Source organism: Stegodyphus dumicola, chromosome 1 (assembly GCF_044657685.1).
Source record: "Stegodyphus dumicola isolate Sdum_Otavi_A_Nest chromosome 1, ASM4465768v1".
NCBI lineage: Eukaryota > Metazoa > Arthropoda > Arachnida > Araneae > Eresidae > Stegodyphus > Stegodyphus dumicola.
The window spans coordinates 232,686,908-232,707,884 of record NC_140768.1 but is presented as its reverse complement, the minus strand read 5'-3'; the positions used below and the strand labels follow the sequence as shown (position 1 = coordinate 232,707,884).

At 36.9% G+C, this 20,977-nt stretch overlaps 1 protein-coding gene across 2 annotated transcripts in view; it reads right to left on the bottom strand.

The window, feature by feature from the left end:
- Positions 1-20,977, bottom strand: part of LOC118180381 (phosphoenolpyruvate carboxykinase, cytosolic [GTP]-like) — a 128,978-nt gene that overhangs the window by 34,826 nt on the left and 73,175 nt on the right. For both annotated transcript variants that reach the window (XM_085826366.1, XM_085826365.1), the window contains one exon: positions 19,397-19,657. In XM_085826366.1, the coding sequence (XP_085682492.1) occupies positions 19,397-19,657 (261 nt within the window). The remainder of the gene's footprint in view (positions 1-19,396; positions 19,658-20,977) is intronic.

Below are 20,977 nucleotides of genomic sequence, written 5' to 3'. Positions count from 1 at the left end.
ATGATATTTCTGGTTCTATTTCGCTCAACTCAAATATTAAAGGTGGCTCTATTGCTAATTTGTTTCCATATTTAGATTTTAGACAGAGAAATTGGGAAAATCCTATCTCGCATATATAAGATGATGCAAATGGTAATAATACTTTAGAGATGCATCAGACAGTTCTGGAATTTTATTTTGAATGTAAAGCCTCGATTCCGCAATTCAAGGTCTTTGAAAAGAAATTTTAACTCTATCAGACGATAACACAGTTTACTTAAGTGAAATGATAAATTTTCAGCTAAGATATGCTGAAAGTCAGAAAATCTTAAAGAATATAAGTGAGTTATTTTATCTTTAATAACTGATTGTACATTTTTCTAGAACAAAACTTTCTAAATTGAAAAATGCTATAAAATTAATCACCTTGCAGTACAAGTACCCGAAAGCTTTTTGTGTGTGTGTGTGTGTGTGTGTATGTTGCAGTACAAGTACCCGAAAGCTTTTTTTTTTTTTTTTTGTGTGTGTGTGTGTGTGTGTGTGTGTAAAGGCTTTGATTTAATCATTAGTTATAAATATATTTAATTGTTCTCTTTGAAGACTTAAATTCAACTCATTCAGTTTGCGAAAAATATCAGTTAAGCTTGTAGAGACATTAGGTTAATTGGAAGCAGAAAAGATTAAAAATATGCAACTGCCTTCGCTGGGAATCGAACCACGGACCTCTGGAATACCGGCCCAGCATGCAGAACCACTACACCACGAAGGACGCTATGAAAGTGGGAGAAATGCCTTATATACTCCCCTTTTTAAAGGGCGAATAGGGTTTTAGGCGACTTAGTCGCCAAATCCTGGGTGCGGAGAATCATCATCCACAACCCTTTTAGTTCGGGCGCCACTTGTAGAGACATTAGGTTAATTGGAAGCAGAAAAGATGAAAAATATGCAACCGCCTTCGCCGGGAATCGAACCACGGACCTCTGGAATACCAGCCCAGCGTGCTGAACCACTACACCACAAAGGATGCTAGGAAAGTGGGAGAAATACCTTTTAAGCTAACCTACATAACAACTCTTTATCAGTTAAAAAGCATAAAAATTTTTTATCATTATCATCCTCATTTAAAAACACAAATACTTAATCTTTCAGCTCAAATAGTCTCATTAGGATTGTACCCTTCAACAGCCAATGCAACTCTGTATGTAAAAGAAGCTGCTGATATTCACTGCCTATTTCTTCATATATTTACAAAAAAAAATTTGAGTTCAGAGGACGAGCCTTTATAAAACTTATTATTTTATCTCCAATATCTAAGATAAACTTAGTTCAGTGGCCTGTTTTTCAATACAAAATGCTTCTCTATGAATCATACAGTGAACCCATACCCTGAGAGACTCTTCGTCTGTATCATATCCATAAGCTAGATTTTAAAACAATGATTTCAAAAAGTCAGAGTCTATCTCTTTGAAGTTGTTGTTCAAATTATAATCGCTCCAGAATTTAATAAAATTTCACATATTAAAAAACAAAATTTTTTCTCAAGAAAGTTTGTCAGTGATGTATTTCCATTCAATTAAATTTATTTACAATTTGGTAATCTATCTTGCTACCGCAATACAATTTTTCACAACCCATAGATTGAATACCACAGTCCTAGATTATTACATCAATAACTTGTAAAATCTAGCCTTTACATGACAATGATTTCACATGAAAACAAAACACAAACGGCTAAATTTTATTAATTATATTGGACAACAGCAAATTTTATCTTTCTTCTTGTATCCTAGGTGATAAATATATTTCATTATAGAACCTGTACAGATCCAAATGAAAACAGCAATGAAACTGAAAGATTAATTAAAGGGTACTTACATATTTTACTATTGACCATTTGAAAGGGGAAAAAAAAAAGAAAGAAAAATTTGCCAAACAATAATGGATAACACACTCATAAGATCTTTGCTTTGGTCAGGGCTGTTCCTAGCAGAGGTACAGTGTGTAAAAGTATGCCAATAGCCGATTGTAAGTACTTGTCATATGTAAGTATGTTTTATACAATTTGTCATATGTAAGTACTTGGTAAGTATGAAATAAAAATTTTATTTTTAATTTGGGGTGGCAATCTTAGGAAAGTGCACGGGCTTGGCTTTGGTCTTACATAATTCCAATTAACTCTCAATAAGCCAGTTTAGTTTTTGTAAAGAAGGATTGATTCAACTGCTATTTCTGTTTCTCACCTGCATTTGGGGGGCAGAGGAATAATTAAAATTTGAGACACACTTTTTAAGGAACAGCTTGCAACGGAGTATTGTAGAAGTAGTGGGATCATGGCATCAAAACAATGTGCATTAACAAACACAATATGGGACTTGATTTGAAAATAGATAAACAATGGTGTTGCAACCCTGAAAAACTGGGACAAACGATTCAAGTTTTTTATATGCTTTATCCATAACTTGTATCTATAGATTATAAAATTAAATAGAGAAAGCAATTCTTATCTAACTAAATAAAATTAAAACTTCTACCAGAATGAATGGTACAAGTTTATGGGATCTCCACAAACTTTTATGGCTGACAGGAAAATATGTTAGAACCAGTTAAAGTACTTCTAGTCTTTAATTTAATTTTTGAATTCATTCTAAGCTGTTCAATCTTTATGCCCCCCCCCACCAAGGACTGTGACTCTGCCCCGTGACAACGCTGCAGCAGTGTGTTAGGAGCTCCTCGTTGAACGAGTTATAACCACGGTAATATTTGTCGTGTGTCTACAAGGTTAGTAACATCGTAAAGGTCTCAACAAGCTACAAATGTTGATGCTTGATTTGTGTTCCTACGTCTTATAATTCCGGAGTTATTGAAATTTTTAAATTCTCATCCATTGTCTACGCATGAGCCTATGTTTTTGAATGAAGAACCGGAAGAAGAAAATGAAGTGCTGCTTTATGCTCCGTCGTTGTTAAGTGATTACTCGCGACCAAATTGCCTTCTGTTCTCAACACAGATATCTGGAGAAAGCTGCCGCATTCCGCTTTCTAACGGTGCAAGAATTGTGTTTGTGGTGTGTGTTTAAGTAGAGTTATAATTATTTTAATTAGAGTCCATAAAGTGTCATTTTTGCGGATTTCTTCTAGGATATCTCGGCTTCTATTTGGAATATCATCATCATTTATCCTCGGCAAAGTAGGTCTTCTTGTACTCTTTATTTCGGTACCCTTGCTTTGAATTTATGTTTATTAGTTCATCTGCTATGCACACTTTTGTGTTATTTTTATAATCCGTAACTCGTATTTCCCCCTACTAACTTCTTCCAAATCGAATTTTTCGACGCAGGGGTTGCAAGGTTGTTGTTTTCTCAAGAAGCCCCTCAGGGTTAGCATAATTAACAACGACCTTTCCCCTCCACCTACAAAGTGCATGCGCGCTTGGCACAGAACCTGTTGACACCTGTGACATTAGAACTTTTTACCGCGCGGCTTTGTTTATGTTTCGAACTTCAACTTTCTCATTTATTCGCCCATTCATGTTTATGTTACAATCTTTTTATACTTTATAGATGTAAATTTATTAATTAATGAAATTTACTGATTGTATTATAAATTACTGACTATTGATATAAATTTAATAATTTTGTGTTTGCACTTTCTAACCTTTTTTTTTTTTTTTTCCCCCCCTCTCTCTTTCTCCTACTAAAATGTCTGTATTTTGTGGTTTAAATTACGGGTAGTATAAGTTCTCAGTCCAACATTAATTTTATTTCCTCTATGACTTTCTAGTTAAGCTGTCTTCAAGCCTTTTCCCCTCTTCTTTCCCCCTTTAACTGACTTCCCCTTCTTTTTATTTCTCTGATAACTTCGCTTCTATGTAACTTAGCGGCCTCAAACTCTTCTTTTCATCCCCTTGTTATCCTGTTATTCCCTTTTAATTTCTAAGTTTTCTCCTTAACTACATTAGATAGCGCCCTCTTTTCTTTTTCCCCTCTTGACACTTTACCTTCTTTTTTTTTTTTTCTTTTGCTGACCCCCTCTTTCTTTCCACCCCAACCCTCCGCACACCTTTTTTTTATATTTTAATCAATCCTTTTTTTTTTTTTCCGAGCAATTTTTGCAACTATACACTTGTATTTTTTTTTTTTAACAGTTTCCTCTAGTGGAAACACCTCCACATTTTTCCTGTTGTAAACCCGCAACCTCTTTAAGGTCCAGGCTCTCCTATTACTACTCTTTCTGCACCTGCGATTCTCCTTCTGTTCACGTTTCAGCTATTCCTTACATTCTCCCCCATTTTTCATCACTCATCTCTTCTCTTTGCTATCTTTGACTTATTAACATTCTTCGGGCCTCTGGCATACCACTACAACCTCTCGGTTTATGTGTTTATCACTTAAATATATGTGTATACTTACAAAATATCATGTGTACTGCTATTTATTGTGCTTACCGAAACTTTTGTGCATTAATAATTAATTATTTCCATCACACATTTGCTGTGTTGTGTACTGTAACTCTCACTACGTGCTCAGTTTCAAGTTCTGCGCAAGTGATAATTTGTGTGCACTTTACATTGTAATTCTTCCTGCGGGCTCAATTTTAAGCACTGCTCAAGTGAACTACAGTTATGCAGTGGCTTTGTGATTTAGTGTATTCAGTGAATTAGAGACTCAGTGCCTTAATATAGAGATCTCAACAGCTTCCTAATATAAGACTTCAACAGCAGTGCTTTAATACAGAGATTACAGTGCCTTAAGATAGTTCCTTGTTATAGTGCCACAATTTAGTGCTCAGAATAGTGCCTCTAATTGCCATAATATAGAGATTTCTACAGCATTCAGTGAGATAGTCTACACAGTGAAACAGGGTTGCCACTCAAACAGGAGAATGAAATTCCCTGACTTTTCCAGGCTTTCCAGGTGTGTTTCAAGAAAATTCCAGTCTATCCGCGTAATGTACGTTGGCTGTGCTAAGAGGTAAATTAATTATGGTATTACTTGTATTGTGTAGCAAATTCACTTAATTATTCAATAAATCCCAGAGGACATTTATTCTTAATTATTCTTGATATACTTTGTTTGATAATTTTGTTTAGTTTTCCACTTAAGAAACTTAATAAAATTTAAGATATATATATTGGATAACAAATGTATGTTTTATTTAATTATTACTCATGATCATCACCAGTTCAACACGAGGCTAATCCGGTCCTTATAAATCACAACGCAATGCTAAATAGTTAGGTTAGATTTTAGGTAAATTTAATTTGCTTGAGGTATGTTCTTAAAAGGCACCTTAACACTTGAAAACACAAATATAATTATAATAGTTGTTGTTTTCTCCACTGAACATTGAGATTAGAATCTTCCCAATCTGGAATAAAATAAGGCTTTTTTTGCAGACATTCTGCAGCTAAAGGAAAGAAAGAAATCTATTTTAATAAATTGAGGTATTTTATATTTATTTTGCAGCATACATAAGGAAAAAATATGTGCATTAAATTTCGTGATGGTATGTCATCATACTGCTATAATTAATTTCAGGATTATGCCAGAGAAAATTTCCTGAAATTTGGAAATATTATTTACTAATAATAAATAAATTTAGAGGGAAGAAGCAACATTAAATTACATGAATAATATAAAAATAATTACTTAAAAATTGAATTAGAATAATCAACGATATTTTAGTGAATACAGTTATATTACATGGCTAGCCTAGATGACTGATTACTATTTTTTTATTTTACTACAAAATGGCAAGGTATTTATTAAAAAGAAAAAAAAAGGGGTTTAAAGGTTTAAAAAGGTTTTGCGGTAAAATTCTAGTATAAGGTAAGGCTTTGGCACGATTTTGAAAATTGTCGCAAGACCAAAATGACCCGTTTACTGCGCATCAAGATGTCGCCAAATCCCATTATTATTCTAACCAAAGAACGTCTATGTAAAGAAGAAAAGGTTCCATACAAGTAAAATGCTATTACGCCGCTAGAATGCGGAGGGAAAATTTGCCAAGGGATTTGGCGACGGAACCTGGCGGTCAGAATTTCCCTCTCCGCGATGTGTACAGGAAATTGAGAAACACGTGTTAAGAAGAAACGCTCTTTGACAAAAAGAAAACTACGAAAATCCGTTTTTAAATTATTGCGAAAAATCCAAAAAGAAACGTTTTATCAAAGGACGTTTCTTCTTGGATTTTTCGCAATAATTTTAAAAACGGATTTTTTTTTTTTTTCTCTGAAAATAACTAATCCATGAATTAATTTACTTGCGCCAAAAAATATTTTCTTTTCCTTTAGAGTTTAACCACTTGCGCTAAGACTAAACTTCACGGTTCCGGTGCTGTGCGCTACAATATAACAAGCGGTAAAGTGTCTCATTTACGCCGCTCCGCATCTGCGAGTGCAATCCAGAGCTGTAACTCGAGAAATAAACAATCTCGTTGTTAGACGACGTGTGCACCACGTTATTTTCATTTTTGCGATAAATGCTTATCGACGTGGTGTTCACGTCGCTCGCGGTTTGAGACAAAAGCATCTTGACGTGCGTGGCACGTCTTTTTAGCGCAAGTGGTTAAAGAAATTTTAAACGATATTCATTTTATGAACTCTTGATAACGTGACCTTCGAACTTCGACACCGGTTTCGAGCTTTGGTAACAGATATATCAGACATGCACAGCTGTTTCTCTCTATGATGGAACGGAGCCACAACCACGTCTGTTGCAGAGAGGTTTTCCTTCTTTACAATACATATTCTTTGATTCTAACCTCCATAGTACCGTATATTAGGATTAAACCCATTTTGTTTTATACGAGAACAGGTACTTTCTTTAGTTCATGCACTGCACATGCGATTCTCGAGAATACTGGAAACCAAAAGTTGCTTTGTCTTTCTAAAAGACAATCAAATTGGAGCTGCGAAAATTGGCTCTATGCCAGCTACCAGAATGACACTCACGTGATACATAATTCGCCAAAAAAGTTACCTCTTCCGACGTCGGCGCAAAAATCGCTTTTTTTGGCGGGATCGCTGTATGAACTTCCCTGACTTTTCCAGATTTTGACAAAAATACTTAAATTCCCTGACTTTTCCCTGAATATTTTGGTCAATTTTCGAATTCCCTGACTTTTCCCGGTTTTCCAGGTAGCGTGGCAACCCTGGTGAAATTAGAGACTTAGTGCATAATTTTAAAGATTCCAATAGCAATTAGTGACTCTGTGGAATAGCAGAATAATTTATATATTTTTTATTTATCATTAGTGATTTCATACAATAGACTCAATGCAGTATGTCTGAAATGCGTACCTCCACACACTGCAGTGATCTAGATTTGCCAAATCACTTAGTTTCAACTGACTTCTCATATAAAAAAAAAATAAAAGCGGTCTTCGACGAGAGCGTACAAATAGCCAATACAGTTCGAGGTAATAAAAATATATTACCACGCCTCACAGCCACTCTAGAGATCTTTCGGGACATCGCATTACGTGGAACAGAGGTAGTCAACAAAGACGTGAACACTTCTGTAATCCCGCGCTGTACCACTGGCACTAACACCCCTTACCCTGAGGTGGTTACTTCAAGTACAAACACGGACTCCCTGCCAGTAACAGCAACTACGCAGGCTCCCAGGAACACAGGGAAAAGGCATAGCCACTTGAAGTCAGCGACAACACCATCAGCGATTGTGCCCCAGAAACCAACCTTTGTGGCAGTGCTTAAACAGTTCAGTAAACCCAGTCTGATCATCAACCCTTTAGGGAGTATCCATCCACGTGATCTAAGAACACAGTTACAAGAAAAGGTTCCACTTAGTGAGATCCCAGTTGTCGTCAACGCTATCAAACCGGCTCCAAAAGGCGGACTAGAAGTTTTTTGTAATACAAACGAGGAGGTACTCAAGTTACAGGAGCACATCAAAAAAGCTGAGGTCCAGGCAGAGGTTCGTCTCAGGCAAAAGAGGCAGCCGAGAATAGCCATCCATAATGTTCCAGAACATGTTAAACCAGAACAGCTCATCGCAGAGCTCAGCGCAACAGCAGGTCTATCAGCAAGAGTATACAAACCCCTGTTCCGACTTAAAGAGCGCCGAGCAAACAGAGTCAAATGGGTTCTCGAGTGTACCATGGAGAGCTTTGGAATCGCCATCAACATCAGACATCTGTTCACAGCGTGGCAGGCTCATACTGTCACGGAGTTCTTGGGAATCCGTAGATGTTATAGATGCCAGCAATTCGGGCCCTCCCAGGATCTCTGCCGCAGCAAGAAACAGTTCTGTGCTTTCTGCGCTGGGTCGCACAACACCAAAGTCTGTCAAGCAGAGTCACCAGCCTGTATCAACTGCGGGAACTGTAACTACCGCAACGGCACCTCCTACTACTTTGAACATCCGGCATACCACCCGGAATGCCCGATGTACCAGACAGCCATTTACAACACACGCTGCAACACACAATACTAAATCTATAACATCTCAGCAGCCTACCAATGCTATGTTACTACCTAATGCGTCTGAAGAAAGCAACACTTTCTCACAAGAGATCCTACCGACAAATATCGACATCCCAGTCAACCTGATTCTAACTCATTCTTCAGCAGGCTCCATAAAATGCACGCAAATTAACCTCCAGTGGGCAGAAGTAGCTAATATGCAACTAGTGCAGCATGTCCTCGATCATGAGATAGATATCATTCTTCTCCAAGAGCCTTACTGCAGAAATGGCGCAATAGCCTGCCTACCACTCTCATGGAAGATCTTCCAGCGAACAAACTACCCCCGAGAGCGGCGATCATTTGTTGTAATCCACAATGGTCCCCACTCATTATCAAGCAGGCACGAGATCATGTTGCAATTCTTCTGAATTATAATAACTCCCAGATTATCCTATCATCCGTCTACAGCTCTCCACCAGAAGACATCAGCAATGCAGTAGATAGTATAGCAGAAATACACAGAAAACATACTACCATTCCTCACGTAATAAGTGGAGACCTAAATGCACACAACGTCATTTGGGGATACCCAGATACCTCACCGAAAGGAACAGCGTTAGAAGAATTTATAATGACAGCCAATCTACAGTTAATAAATACTCAGAATGCCCCACCGACGTTCGACCACTCATACAACAAAGGATGGCCTGATTTAACAATAGCTACAAGTAACATAGCCAACAATATAACAGATTAAACAAGTAACATAGCCAACAATATAACAGATTGGAGGGTCACAGACGACGAGAGTTGCTCTGATCATAAATATATCCACTTTGCAATTAATACCGACACAAGCATCACTATCCTTAAGCGCTACAAGATCCCAGGCAATAAACTGCGTGCATTAACAAAGGCTTTCTCGGATACCCTACAGAGTGAAGAAGAAGTAATAGACTAAATAAACAGCCCAGAGGAATTAGACACTTATACAGATCATCTCCTCAATACATTGCGATGTATTTGCGACAAGCTCCTGAAGACTCGCACTGCTAAACGCATACAAGGCATATGCTGGTGGACTAAGGAACTACGCCAATTACGGCAAAAGTGCAGAGCCCTAAGACGGCATCTCCGAGGTGTAATGGACAAAGCCACCAAAATGCAATCTTCCTAGCAGATAACCCGGATGATGACTCAACAGAACAACAGAAGATACGGGACAACCATTCCATTCCTAACACACCAGACGACATACCCTTCGACTCAGCTGAAATACAGCAAATCTTCCGTTTTCTTCCCATAAAAAAGGCTCCGGGACCAGACGTTCTAGACTATGCAATAATAAAGGTGGCTTACACATCCCGCCCTACCTTCTTCGAGAAATATTTCGGCAAGCTCTTAAAATACCAGATCTTCCCTACTGCTTTCAAAAAACGAGAAGTGGTCCTGTTCCTGAAGAAGCAGAGATCCCCAGATGACCCAAGCTCGTTTCGGCCAATTTGCCTACTTTCGTCTCTGGGAAAAATTTATGAAAAATTACTGGTAAACAGACTTAAATTCCATCTCCAGCAGACCAACTTCCTCAGCCCACGGCAATACGGGTTCCGAACTGGCTTGTCAACCACGCATGCCCTGAGTCATCTTAAAGATAGCATAGAACAAAATAGAGGCAGAAATCTTCACACGGCATTCATATCCCTGGACCTTTAAAGCGCCTTTGACACCCTCTGGTGGCCTGCTATAAAGAAAGCACTTAGAGAGGCACAATGTCCCAAAAACATCTTTAACATCATCACGGACTATCTACATGCACGTAGCCTCATAGTAGCCAACAACAATGGCCTCACCATCAAGCGGCAGGAAAGAGGGTGTCCACAAGGCTCTTGTGCCGGTCCGTTACTCTGGATAATCACCTTTAACTCCATACTACAACATGAATGGCCTTTGCACACAGATATCATAGCATACACCGACGATGTAGCTCTTCTGGTTTCTGGCCGCACAAGAGATGAACTGGAACGGAATGCCACAGAAACCTGCTCGATATTCACGGACCTATGCAATAAACTTAAGTTAATCATCTCTCGACAAAAGTCCGCAGCCATCGTAATTCCACGTCCTGGCACAAATCCCACAAGACGTCCATGTATAAAGCTACTGGGCAAGAACTTAAAAATAACGAAGACGATTAAATATCTAGGAGTCACTTGGGATCAAAGACTCATCTGGTTACCGCACCTCCAAGAAATACGTACAAAAACATCGACCATCGCAAGGAAAGCCAGGCAATTTCAAGGGAGAAATTGGGGACAAAACCCCCATATCAGGAAACTATTATGTCTGACAGTGGCAGAGAGAATAATTCTCTACGCAGCAGTCATATGGGCACAACCAATGAGCAGCCGAAAGACCAAGCTACTGACCACAATTCAACGGCAGTTTGCATTAAACATCTGCGGAGGTTATCGCACAACAGCGTCCAGCGCCGCCACGATACTTGCAGGCCTGCTGCCATTACACATAAAGGCAGAGGCAGAGGCTACCTATGTACGAATCACCCATCACAGACAAGAAGCCACATATGCAGGAATTACGTTCAGAACAACAGACTATGAACTCCCTGGCAGTGTGCAACACATCCACCCTGCCATCAAAGGTAGAGGGATCCATGTCAAAATCCAACATCAGCAATCGCACTCCAGACAACACACTTCCTCTGCGATTACACAACTGTTCACTGATGGATCAAAACATGATCAGGGAGTGGGCTGCGCGTTTGCTCACTACGAACATGGCACACTAGTAAAGGAATGGAAAGGACATCTCACTAACAGCAATAGTATCTTCCAAGCAGAGGCACTAGCAATATTGAATGCGCTACGACATGCCCTCAACCTTTCCCTTACCAATGCGACTTTTTACACGGACAGCATGTCAGTGCTACACGCACTCAGGGATCATCACTACACTTCACCCATCATCATAGATATACAGCAACTTTTATGCAATAATCATCAAGCCCGCTTTAACATGGTATGGGTGAAAGGACACTCCGACAACGAAGGGAATGACGTCGCAGACCGACTGGCTAATGAGGCTGCCAACAACATCCACGCTCAAACTATAAGAGCCCCTACCCCCGTCTCACACCTCAAGAAAACTCTGCGTAATATCTGTAAAGAAAAGTGGCAAGAAGAATGGAATAGTTGCGACACAGGAAGAAGGACGTATAACTTCCTACCAAAGGTAGACACGGAACGTCTTATAACAATAGCCCCACTGACATAGTACATAACGGGTCTGTTCATGCGATGCGTGCGTTGTTATACAACAATTTCAAATTAACTAGAAGTGGACTGTACTAAGTATTTTATTCGACAACTTTAATCAAATGCGTGCCATCTTTCAAGCGATGACTTACTACTAATAACAACAGCAATAAAAAAAAACTGAGTAAACGTTTACAGGGTTGCTGTAATGAACATCTGCACCATGCAAGGCGCCAAGAAGAGAAAAAATGACGTAATCTTACAGTTAAATAGTCTTAATGACTTAACATACCCCCCGGCATTGAAGGGTTACTTCAATAATTTCGTGCGATAATACTCATAATAATCCACAAAATTGTACTATTACTACCTTATACAATAATGCAATACGAATAACATCTCTTAATTCAATATAATAATATTCAATTTTCAATACAAATTTTTGTGCACAATACAATTTACAATACAAGTTTTATAATAATAAGCTAACACTTAACTAACTTAGGAAGCTTCTTCTTGGGGTAAAATTGCAATTTTTGTAATTCCACGCTTAATGATGCCCTTTGCTGTCTGTATTTCTACTACTCTAACCTTACCGTCAACTCCAGGAAAAATTCTTGTAATGCGCCCTAACACTCATCTACAGACAGGAAGCTCATCCTCCTTAACTAGTACTAGCATACCTATTTTAATATTCGTTTGTTCTACCTTCCATTTTGAACGCTGTTGTAGTGTGTTTAAATAGTCCCTATGCCAACGATTCCATATCAACTGGACAAATCTGGTAGTTCGTTTCCATCTTGAGAGTCTGTTTTCAGGTATATCAATTAATTCGGGTTCTACTATAGCATTCAAGGGTCTTCCAATGAGAAAATGGCCTGGTGTTAATGCCTCTAAATCATTTACATCGGAAGATAAGGGAGTAATAGGGCGAGAATTTAAAACAGACTCTATCTGAGTTACTACAGTTAATAACTCCTCGAAAGTCAACCTTGCATTACCTACAATCCGCTTTAAGTGATATTTCACGGATTTTATTCCAGATTCCCATAGTCCACCAAAATTAGGTGTCCGTGGGTGAATAAACTTCCATACTATCCTTCTTCACCTAAATAATCTGCTAATTTTTTGTCAGGATTTCTAATTAAATTGTTAATTCTTTGCAATTCGGCATTTGCGCCAACGAAGTTTTTTGCGTTGTCTGAGAAAATGATTGAGCATTTTCCGCGCCTAGCAATAAATCTCTTTAAGGTGGCAATAAATGCGTCAGTGGTGAGATCACTCACTAGGTCGAGATGCACTGCCTTTGTTATAAGGCAAATGAAAAGAGCTAAATATACCTTATGAAGAGTTCCTTTCCTCTGTCCCTTGTACCTAATAAAAAATGGACCGCAAAAATCGGTGCCGACATGATTAAAGGGTGAGCTTGGATTTACGCGCTCTGCAGGTAATGACCCCATAATTTGTTCGATAGTGACTGGTTTATTTTTACTACAAATTATACATTCATGGGTAATCTTTCTAGTTAAATTCCTACCTTGTAATGGCCAAAATTTCTGTCTCATAAAACACAATAATGCTTGCGAACCTACGTGTAAATATTTCTGATGATAATGCTCAGCAATCAGCTTAGTTAGTTTGCATTTAACAGGCAAAATTATTTGATGTTTTTGTGAAAACATTACATTGGCCCCTTGTAATCGGCCTCCTACTCTCATTACATTATTTGCATCCAAAAATGGGTTCAAAGAAGGTAAATTACTTTTATTATTAATGGGTTTACCTTGTGCGAGGGAGTTGTATTCTAAATAAAAACTACATTTTTGAACCTCCCTTACTAAAAAGGATTCTGCCTCATTTAACTCCTTTGAACTTACTCCTCCTGTTCTTCTCTGTGCTCCTTTCTGTTTTGCACACCTAGAGTTCCAAATGAACCTGAAAATATAACTAACAATACGTAATAATTTTAAATAATTGTTAGTGATATCTAGGACATTATCAATAAATTTTGAAGGCAAAGTGCATAAACAAGCAATGTCAGTTCTTTTTCTCAGTTCATTAGAAAATGTCTCTGTTTTTTCTAATTGTTCAAAGTCGATGTTCTTGTTAGGTATGACACCCTCACTCAAGAATGGAGGACCTTTCCACCACAGATCAGCATCATGCAGCTTGTCAAAATTCAGTCCTCGGGAAATAAGGTCTGCTGGGTTCTCCTCTGAACGCACATAATTCCACTGGCTTGTCTGTGTTAGGTCTTGGATCTGCAACACTCGATTAGCAACAAAAGTTTTTAGTACATGCGGAGAATTCTGAAGCCACGCTAACACTATGGTTGAGTCACACCACAGACATATTTTACTGATGTCCAATTTCAATAAAGGCACCACCTTTGCAACAAGCTGTGCTAGCAGTACAGCTGCGCGGAGTTCCAGTCGAGGTACTGTCAGCGGTTTTAGTGGAGCTACTCTGGACTTGCTGCAAAGCAAATGTGAAGATAAATTATTGTCACTTCTACAGCGTAAATAGATGGCTACTCCGTATGCGTGTTCTGATGCATCTGAAAATCCATGAATTTGTATATCAGAAAAACTATCCTGTAAAACATATCTACTGACTTTCAAATTGTTGATAGATTGCATTGAATCAATAAAAAGTTGCCAATCCTTAATTATCCTTTCGGGTAGCGGATCGTTCCAATCAAGCTTCAATAACCAAAGTCTTTGGATGAAGATTTTTGCTTTTGTTATCCCTGGACCAAGCAGTCCTAATGGATCATAAATGCGAGCAATATCAAACAACACTGATCTCTTTGTGTAAGTAGTTGTTTTCTTGATGGTTGATTTGTACGAAAAACAATCTATCTTTGGATTCCATAATAATCCTAAAGTTTTGATGCTCTGATCGTCATCGAAATTACTGAAAGAATATTCCTCTTGTCCATCCGGAAACTGCAAAAGATCAGGATGATTAGCACACCATCTGTGCAGACGCATTCCTCCACGTGATAATAGGTTAATCAATTGCGACTGTAATTCTTTAGCCTCTATTAGAGTATGGGCTCCTGTGAGTACGTCATCGACATAAAAATCCCTTTGTACTATTGGCGCTGCTAACGAAAAATTATTTTTCTCGTCTTCTGCTAATTGATTAAGTGTGCGTGTTGCTAGATATGGTGCGTTGGAAGTACCGTAAGTTATAGTCTTCAGTCTATAGACCTTAACTGGTTCTTCTTCACTACTCTTCCATAAGATGCGTAATAAATCTCTTTGATGTTCTTTAATCAAAATCTGACGATACATTTTTACAATGTCTGCTGTGAAGGCAATTTTATGCGTTCGAAATCTGCAAATAATATCAAATAGTTCGTCTTGAACTAACCCTCCATTCAGCAGAATATCGTTTAACGAAATTCCCGTAGTCGTAGGAGCAGTGGCATCGAACACTACCCTAAGTTTAGTGCTAGGTTTCTCGGGCCTGAAAACCCCATGGTGAGGAAGATAATATGAGAAACTAGAGCTATCCTCTTCATCAATTTCTTCGGAATGGCCTAATTCATTATATTCCTTAATGAAATCTTCGTATAAGTGTTTCATTGCGGGATTGCGAGTGAAGCGTTTAAGTAGATAATTCAGTCTTTTGCTAGCGTTTTCTCTCGATTCCCCTAAAAGGCTAAGTCCTTCCTCCTTAATTGGCATTTCCACTACATATCTGCCATCATCTTGCCTTGTGTGTGTACGAAGAAAGTGCTGTTCACAAAATTCCTCTTCCTGACTTTTCACTTTTTTTGCTTCATTAATACCTTCAATCTCCCAAAACCTTCTCATGCTGTCAGATAAATTATCCCCATTTTCCACAAACCCACAAAAATTATCAACACTGCCTTGCTGCGGCATGCGTACTGACCCGCTAACGATGTATCCAAAAACTGACTGATGGAGAATCAGGTCTTGCATATTTATTCTATTTGTTCCCAGTAAATCAAAAAATATTTCGTTAGATAATAAAACATGTATTTGACCAGGTTTATAAAACTCTGGATCAGCTAAACCAATGAGTTGCAACTGCTTAACATCAGGAATGTTTATATATCTAGCAGGCGTTACGCGAGTTATTTTTGGAACAACAAAAAATTGTAAGTTACGAATAAAATCTCTAGTAGCGTTAGCGATGGTTGCTATAGCTTTTTCCTTAACACTCATAACTGTACCATTGATACCTGAAATAGAAGCGTTTATTTTTCTTTTCTTCAAATTCAATAACTCAGCACCTTCTTTAGTAATGAAATTATTTTGAGAACCGGAATCCAGCAAGGCTCTCAGCGAGATAAATTTTCCATCATTACCCTTAACGAAAATAATTGCAGTTGAAAGTAGAACTTGTTTATTAAAAGAACTGGAAATATTCAGCGCAGTACCGTTAATGGACTTTGCTTGGTTGGTTTCATTAGTGTCACTAACCTTTTGGCTGCTTGCCAGTGGAGGAAATGTATCAGCATTTGGAGAAAGATTACTGCTTAATTTATTAGTCTTGTTTGTGATTTGATTCGATGTGCCGTTTGCTCTATCGAAATTTTCTTCATTTCGATCAAAATGTAAGAGCGAATTGTGAAATTTCTGACATTTTCTGCATGTATTAGAACTTTTACAGTCCTTGATTGTGTGGACCGAAGATAAACAGTTGAAACATAGTTTTTTTGTCTTTACAAATTCCAATCGTTTTTTGACTGTTAGATTTAAGAATTGCGCACATTTCAACAATAAATGATCAGTTTTACAATAAGGACAATTTTTTGAATTTTCCGAAAGTGATGTAAGAGCTTTGGTATTAAATGAACGTTTCGATTCCCCATGCGGAGGTTTGTAATGTGATAGGGTGCGAGCGTGTTCCTTCAAAAAACATGTCAGTTGTTTAACCGTTCCTATCTCGTCTTTTTTAAGTGACCTTTCCCACCAACACCGAGTATTTCTATCCAACTTTTCAACTAATAAATAAACAATTAACGTGTCTAAAAATTCCTCCACCTTTTGCTCCAATGCTTCCAAGGATCGTAAACATTCATGCACCTTATCGATAAATTTTAAAAGCGACGAAGTAGAATCACTCGTTTGAGGTATAGAAATTAATTTCTTTATGATAGAATTGATCAAATCTTTTTTGTTGCAATAGCGATCAACCAACAGATTCCATGCTATGTCATAATTCGAATCTGAAATTGGAATGGACTGAATAATATTTAAAGCGTCTGCCTTACACGAACTCTTTAAATATTGCAATTTTTGCGCATTTGTTAATTTGCTATTTTTATGCACAGCTGCGGAAAATAAATCCTCAAATTCAATCCATTCTTCGATTTTCCCACTAAATATTGGAAGAGACAATTTAGGCAATTTTATATCCGAAACAATTATGTCTTTACTCGAACCGTTTTCATTTGAGCAGCTATTCCTTTGAGAACGGATCTCAGAAATTTTTCTTTTAATTTTCAAATGAATTTCATCGAGATTATCTACTACATTTTCCTTTTCCTTAATGAATTCGTCAGTGTCCTTTTCTTCACAATGTGCAAATAAATAATCGAAAATGTTACTTAATTCCTTTTTAAATTCTAATATTTTTGATTCGTATAACTCCAATAAGGAAATATCTGCTTCATCCACTGTAGAATTTACCTTATTTTCAAACTTTCTGATACTGCATTTTAAACTTTTTTTGTTAGCTTTAATCGCTTTCAATTCACTCATCATGAACAAATAAATAATTTATCACTTACCGTGATTGCAGATTTCTCGACAGCAACACCGGAAATGAACGATGACACAGTATCCAATCTTAATTGCGTAATCCACACGAAAACGAAAGCATTCCAAACACTCTATATGAAGTTATCCGTAATACAACCAAACGAAAGTATTACAAATGTTCTAAAAAGTTAATTTTAGCAACGATATCTTTTACCTCTGGCTCGGCGGGCCATAAAGTGTTCATGCGATGCGTGCGTTGTTATACAACAATTTCAAATTAACTAGACGTGGACTGTGCTAAGTATTTTATTCGACAACTTTAATCAAATGCGTGCCATCTTTCAAGCGATGACTTACTACTAATAACAACAGCAATAAAAAAAAACTGAGTAAGCGTTTACAGGGTTGCTGTAATGAACATCTGCGCCATGCAAGGCGCCAAGAAGAGAAAAAATGACGTAATCTTACAGTTAAATAGTCTTAATGACTTAACAGGGTCATGGCTCATTTCCATCTTATTTTATGCGTCATGGCATCTCAGCATCTGACAATTGTGTCTGTGGCATGCTAGGTTCTCCCGAGCACTACCTATTTGACTGCGGTCTAACAACAAACCACCACTTACCACATCCAACGAATGATAGAACACTTTACTCGTTTCATAATCAAACACCTGCCAGCTATAAGGAGTATCTGCGCAGTTGTACAGCAAATCAACGCCCTAGGGCAAGACATTTGCGAGCCACAGTAGCAAGGTACTGCAGACAATGTACTCAACGATTAGATATTCGCAGTATGTACACATTCTGTAATACACATTCCACATTCAATTTCGAGCCTCGTGTTAACATCTGCTTTCAATAGCCACCAACTTGCAGAAATAATGTTACTGACATGTTTATCAGTGTAAAGCACTGAGCACCCAATGGAATGATGTGTTATCGTAAATCGAAATATATAATATCCGTACAATGCACGAATGTAGTGTATGCAACGAAATATGTAATTCATGCAACAGAAGCCCCTAATGAAAGTATGTACATTATGTATTATGTGAACTGAGCATATTTCCGCACAGCGCTACTGCTTTACGCACACGTTACTATGTCTCATATGTTTCTTCTGTGTGTAATATTTGCATTTATGTGCTCTACGTGTTTCCATATGTATTCTATGTGTCATGATATGTATTCTCGTGTGTGTTTTTATGTCTTTATGTTACGTAATTACGAGTGTGTTTTTATGCTTTTACGTTTAATTTTGTATATCTATGTGTTTCAGCTTATATGAGTGTTTTAGTGTTTTAATGCTATCCTTTATATTCTTTTTTAAGTTACTTTGTGTTATTAACAACGTCCTATGTAAAAACTACCCGACATCTAGCACCCGTATGGCCATGTAAACTCCCGGTGCAGCCTCACGGGGCTCCAGCGAGTTGCTTCTTCGAGATAGTGGAGGACGTGGGACATATGCCTGTTTACCTATGTTATACGCCAGGCGTCCCCGTCCTCCGTCACCTGTCACCTGCCCCCCCCACCAAGTTTGGTTCTCATACAGATATGCTTACACATAAAATTAGGCAATTAAAAAATAAAAATATACAATATAATTACAATAATATATGACAAGAATTAAAATAAAATTAATATTTGGACCAGAGGAGAGAACATTAACATTTTTTATCACATCAAGTTTTGAATATGCACACTCCTATGGATCTTCCAAACCTAACTAATAAAACAATTTTGACTCTCGTGTTAGCATTTGGTAGAACGAAAGTAATAAAAGTTGTTTGTTTTTATGTATGGCTATTGTTCAGTATAATGTTCAAAATTTACACTTTTTCAGTATTATTTTCAAATTACTTTCTACTATTATGTCTTCATTTTTGCCAGCTGCAAATACATGCATTGTTTTACCAGATTTTTAAGACTGCTTTGATCAAACTGATTTATAAATACAATACATTTAACTTACCAATTTTCATATTTCGGAAGAGGCGTTATCATGCCTTGTTTCAGCATCAGATTTAAAAGATAATCATTCTCCGATTCGCTCCCATCACAGATATGAAGATTATCTGGCTGGCAAAGACGTGCTTTGTCTTCTACATAATTTCTTACTCTTTCATTGAGCTTACTCAGATCTCCATGGACAACACTTAAGCTCCTAGATCCATTTGCAATGATCTGTGAATGTGGTAAGCACTGCACATTTTTCACCAGTAAGCTCCCATAACTGAAAAAGACATCAAGTTTAAAATGCAGAAAAATTATATACAATTAATTAACAATACAGAATTTATCCTGGTAAGCATCTGATATTCATAATTATTGACGGATGCAATATTAAAAATGATTGAAACTTTTGTTTAAGAACATTTTTCCTGCATAATGTAACAAACGTTTTTTTAATATTTCAGCTTATGAGATTTTGATAAGAATTTGCGATAAAATTTACAACAAAAGTTCATAGAGGCATAACTTAAGATTAAACATGCAATTTTTAATTATAAAAATTATATATTTTAATTATTATGAGAATTCAAGAAAGACTTGCAAGTTAAGTGTACTTAAGTATTAGAATTAGAGATGTTACACTACATTCACTATTAGAGTTACCTATGCATAAATTTAAAAATACTACAGAATTTTGAATTTTTTTATATAATTTTATTCATTTATTTATTTTAATTTTTATTATTCTGAGGTTGCGGTTATTGATTATGCTACCGCCCTCTTTCTTTTTTTAGCATCGTCTCTCCCACCCTGAAAAAAGGGGCTTTCTTATCTTTTTATGAATAAGGATATGCAGTCGATTCCAAATAAAATTAAGGGTGAATTAACTGAGGCTTGCCTTAAGGCACATTTATTTTGTTATAGCCGGAAAATGGAGAATCACTAGCATAAATTATCAGTGTAAAACATAACTCTCTATAGAAAAACTTTTATAATAAAAATTTTTAAAAATAAAATTAAAAAAAAAAAAAAGAAAAGAAAAATGCATGGGATAATAGCGCTGATTAACGAATATAGCATTTGGGAGTTTTCTTCCACAACAATACCTAATTCAATGATTTAAAATCTTACAGTGACTCGCATTTGTTTCTGGACACTTGTATTTTTTAACTTCATTTGCGTAAATTTTGTACTAAATATTGAAAGACAGACTTCAAGAAAAAAAAAACTTTTTTCAGTATATTATTGGTACTTTAAATAGATAAAATAGAGAACTCGCATAGTAATTTAGACACTCAAAAGTTTTGCTGAGATGTTTCGGATAACCATAAAATATTGCCATAATTTTTTTATAAAATACATTAAAACAATTATGCTCTGCTTTCGAAATCAATACTTGTTTAGCAAAATATATTAATAATTTCATACTGAAGTGAATACAGCAAGAAGCTACAAATCAAGTTCATATGCAAATTTAAAATTTTGTTAGTTTAAATTCAATTTAGAGATATTAAAAGTATTCAAAATATTTAAAATATCCTTGGTATAAAGCTTTTAACTATTTTTTATGTTAATTAAAACTATGGAACTGCACGGAACT